At 45.2% G+C, this 4,429-nt stretch overlaps 1 protein-coding gene across 5 annotated transcripts in view; it reads left to right on the forward strand.

Moving 5' to 3' along the window:
* Positions 1-4,429, forward strand: part of INCENP (inner centromere protein) — a 32,709-nt gene that overhangs the window by 12,940 nt on the left and 15,340 nt on the right. For all 5 annotated transcript variants that reach the window (XM_019547212.1, XM_019547210.1, XM_019547211.1 and 2 more), the window contains exons 6-8: positions 2,573-2,672; positions 3,346-3,397; positions 4,181-4,298. In XM_019547212.1, coding sequence (XP_019402757.1) covers positions 2,573-2,672; positions 3,346-3,397; positions 4,181-4,298 — 270 coding nt within the window. The remainder of the gene's footprint in view (positions 1-2,572; positions 2,673-3,345; positions 3,398-4,180; positions 4,299-4,429) is intronic.

Consider the following 4,429-nt stretch of genomic DNA (forward strand, 5'->3'; position numbering starts at 1 on the left):
ATTTGCACAAACTTATTCAGATAGCTATGCATTTTGTGTTAGCCAAGAGTCAATTTGCCTCAAATCAATGATTGAAGAAAGAGTTGGAGGTCAGTAGGAGAAAGAATAGTCTGTTGTACTTTACAGCAGGTATATATGTTATGCTCCCCTCTGTGTGCCTTCTACAGGCTGCAGACCTTAAAAACTCTTGTATTAATGGACCATTTAACTTCTTTAGGTTGTTCAGGGAAGACTGAAAACTCTAACTTCTCTCCCTCCTCCCCTCTATCTTCTCTCGCCCTTTCTGTTGCTGAGTCGTCTTGGCTAAAAGTAGAGGTGCACCAATAGAGGTCTGACATCAAAGAAAATTGGATGTATTGGAAATTGGCCTGAAGTGGCTGATAATTTCGCCGATAAATGCCCATGCACGCCCTCAGCCAATTTGGGAGGAGGGCATTGGTATGGCTGCAGAGTTTTTTGCTTTTTATTATTTGTAGTGGGGCTGTGGCCCTCTTCCTTGGATGTCAAGTGGTTTTGAATGATCTTTATAGCACAGGACTTTGGTCACTGTGGTCCCCCTGCTTTACCTGTGGCAAATTAGATTGTCAGGGTTGACTGGAGCCTTGCTAATAGGTTAGACAGTGGATTTATATAGGATGGTTTGGGTAGGGGGTGATCCTGCCTCAGGCTGGGGCTTGGAGTAGATAACCTCTGGAGGTCCCTTCCAGCCCTACATTTCTTTGATTCTATAAACCTGCCACATTTTCCTAACTCAGGACTAAAGTTTTAACACTCTCCAAATCCATTGCTTAATTTTGCTTTATTTCTATCACTACCTCATCCCAAGATTACCAGCCAGCCTGCTGATGGATGACCTTCAAAGGCAATGTTGCACATAACATTAATATTGTTGGTTGATTTAATGTCATCCAAAGCCACTGTCTGCTTTTCTGTAGATCAAGACTGTTCAGCTTCTCAGCAGCTGGGGCTGCACGCCCTGCAGGCTGCAGCAGCAAAGGCCGCAAGCTCCACCAGCACAAGCCACCTGTCCCTGGGTGGGTGGGTGCTTCTCTTCTCACTGCATTGTACATGCAGCTACCTTCAGCTCTCTGGCTGTGGGTTCTCTGCTGGACTGTGCCATGTGGCTGCAGGCTCCCACACCTCAGGCTGTGCCACGCCACTCTACCCTGTCCTGTCCCTTGGCTCAGGAAGCAGAAGCCAGAGGATAGAGGGAGGTTCTAGAGCCTCCAGCTGCTACTACAGGCAGAGCAATGAGGGAAGCAATGACTCATGGGAGCTCCAGGGCTGCAAACCAACCCCTCATGGGCCATCAGTTGGACAGCCCTGCTGTTGATGTGTAAAACCAGAGGGGCCAAGGCTAGTCTGCAGTAACTGCCACCTCCGAACTGCCAGGGTGCATACACTTATGTTCCACGGTTGTTCTGTGCACTTCCACTGCAGCTGTTGTACTGGCGGAATGTGAAAGGCACCTTTGAAAGGCATTGGCTACTTGAACTGGTCTAAGGCCCAGGAACATCTATACAGGCCTTCTGTTGATTTCTGCTGTCATCCAGCAGCTTTCTTGCACTCAGGAGAAGGGTTGTAGGGTTGTAACTACCATCCAAGGGGAGGATTCTGCTGCCTGAGAGCAGGTTTGAGCTTAGACTTGTTCAGTTTTGCCAGCAGAACTTTGTAGCATAGACTAGGCCTGAGTAAACTGCACTAATTTAGGAAGCAGCACCATGGCAATCTTGTGGAAGTAAATGTCATGCTAACAAGAGCAGGTCTCTTCCATGTTCTTTACAACCTCCTACCATGGAATTAGATGTCTGAAATAGCAAATGCCCTCTTAGTGACCTTGGACATCTGTAACATTTAACTTGATTTAAATGCATTTTAAATCTGAAAAGGACAGACATGCAAGCCTGTTAAGCCAGTTGAAAGCCACCCAAAACGGTTCAGAAATGTACTTGGAGAATCAAATGCTCTTTTGAACCAATTGGCAGTGCACTGATATAGTGTTACTTGTGGTCACCAGGTTTTCTGTGACATGAGTCTGCCCAGTCATCCAAGTATCCCACACTTCATTGTTTCTCTCTCTTCCGGCCTCTTCCCCCCACTCCCCAGTAACTGCAGCCAGAATTCTACTGCACCTTTTAAAAATTTTTTGGCACTTTTTCATCCATGAGTGCTCTTGCTCTCATAAAAGCTCAGTTTCTAACAATCAGCTGTGTCCTCACTCTCTTGATGGTGGCCCTTTTGTCATGTCTCCCTAGGCCCTGGGAATCCAAAAGCATGGATTTTTTTCATTCCACATAGCCATCCCAAGTTGGGCAAGCATACTGCAAACTTTCCTTAATGGCATGCTATTTAAATTTATTGAATTTGTGTTGAGGAGAGGGAAAAGAGAAAAGTGGAAATGCCCATAGACATAGGTCACCCATCCATCCCCTGGGATCCTCAAAGCATAAGTGCTTTCTTTCCATGCCCTTTGCCTTTAGTAGAAGGATACAGTATACTTTGAAATGAGCATAAAGTCCTTATTTATTTGTGTGGCACTCATATTGAGACCTGCATGTCTTTCCTGCTGCAGGATCCTCAGGGCCCCAGGATGTCCCTTCGTACTCGGAATGCCAAAAAAATAGCAATCAGCAACCTTGCATCTCAGCAGCAGCAGGAGGAGAGTAGCAAAGGTAATTTTCAGAGACCTGTTGCTATCTGAGAAGCAGAGGAGAAAAGGAGTCTGTCATGGACTTGATGGGAAGTCTAATTGAGGGTTGTTTTAATTGCTTTCACACCTACTGGTGAGTTCAAGAGACCAATCAGATCTCCAGCAAGGTTGCAACCAGCAGTCATCTGGTTTGGAGGGGGAGGGCATTTTTAATTTTTTCTTTTTATCATTTGTTTTCTGGCATCATGGCACGTTGTTTTTCTCCATTCAGGAAGCATTTGGAAATTGTGTTTTCCTCTAAAGAAGCTGGGCGGGTGGGTCCTGTTATCTCGTGGGCAGAGCTGGAGGGGCTGAAACCTCCTACAGACTTAGGTAGTTTATCTCAGCAGGTTTGTGAGCAAAAGGCTACAGCATTTTATATAGTACTGTTAATGCACTGTTGGCTGCATAGTTTTACAATATTTTGTCTCTTAACATATGCCCAAAGTGTCCATGTTGTTTGAAAGCTATATGATATTGTTTCTTGTGTTTAGAATGAAAGTCTCTTTTTGTGTGTGGCTCCTGGCACCTGCTGGGCAACACTTCTTGTGACTTACTATTTACTCAATAGGCTGAGCTGCTAAACTTAGTCTGCCTTCAGATTTCTGTTGAAGGGAACTTTTTACCTTGGACTAACTGTAGGCATTTCTCTTCAGAGAGCAATTCAAATGGGAGTGGTGAGACCCTGGAACCTCCCCAGAGTGTGAGGTATGTTCTTGAAGTATCATGAGAACAATGGGAATAGGTTGGCTGTCTGGGTCAATTTTTTTTGTTCAACATTTTATGGTTTTGATGGAAGCTGAAAACCTCAATCTGGCTATATTAAATTCTCTTTTTCTCTATGCTTCGTAGCATGGTATTATGAGAACTTGTCAACCAGGTCATTAAACCAGCCACAATATGAAAAGCCACAAAATAAAATGGCTTTAAAATCCATGAGACAGAATAGTTTGAGGCTGTGCATTTTCATCAGTATCCCACTTCGTAGCTGCTTGGGTTTCTGTCCCAGTTGCTTCTGTCTCCCAATGGCTCTGTCTTTCACCAATATGTGGCATGGAGAGGAAGCTCCAGCTTTCAAGATGGGGGCTGGGGTTGTGCAGGTGCTAAGGCACACAGTTGAAAGCCTAGACTTCGCAAGTTCAAGGCTATAGCAGAAGCGCTTCTGGTGCAGCCCTGTCAACTTCCAGCAAATCCTGTGAATTCTGCTAAATACCTTGTCACACAAGGGTATGAGAAAGGAAGGAAAGCTTTCAAGATGGGTGTTCTGTCTAAGAAGTAGTTCTCGCTATCTCCTTGGCTGACCTTGTTCTTTGAGTGGAAGTTAAGGATTTGGCAGATTGTTAGTCTGTATTAGCTTCTACACTGAAGGTTTTGGGGAATGGGATAGTAGCATATGGGTGAATGAGATGGATTGTGCACACTCCTGAGATCAGGAAAAGGGAGTTCCAGTATAGTGTGACTGAATAATGGGGACTGAATTAACTTTTGCAGGAGAAAACCAAGTTACAAGAAAGCTGTGGATCAGCTGTATGATGGGCAGCAGGCAGCAGAAGGTGGGCTCTCCCCTCCCAGAAAAAAGACTCCATCTCCTTCCTGCCCAGCAAGCAAGGTAAAGCAATGTCTCATCCCCGGCATATGTTCCCTTCCCTGTTCTGTCAGGTCCTCGGGCCCGCGCTGTTCAACATCTTCATCAGTGACTTGGACGAGGGGGTAAAAAGCACCCTGTTTAAATTTGCTGAT

This window comes from Crocodylus porosus, unplaced genomic scaffold (genome assembly GCF_001723895.1).
Source record: "Crocodylus porosus isolate Cpor-Errol unplaced genomic scaffold, CroPor_comp1, whole genome shotgun sequence".
NCBI classification, from domain to species: Eukaryota; Metazoa; Chordata; order Crocodylia; family Crocodylidae; genus Crocodylus; species Crocodylus porosus.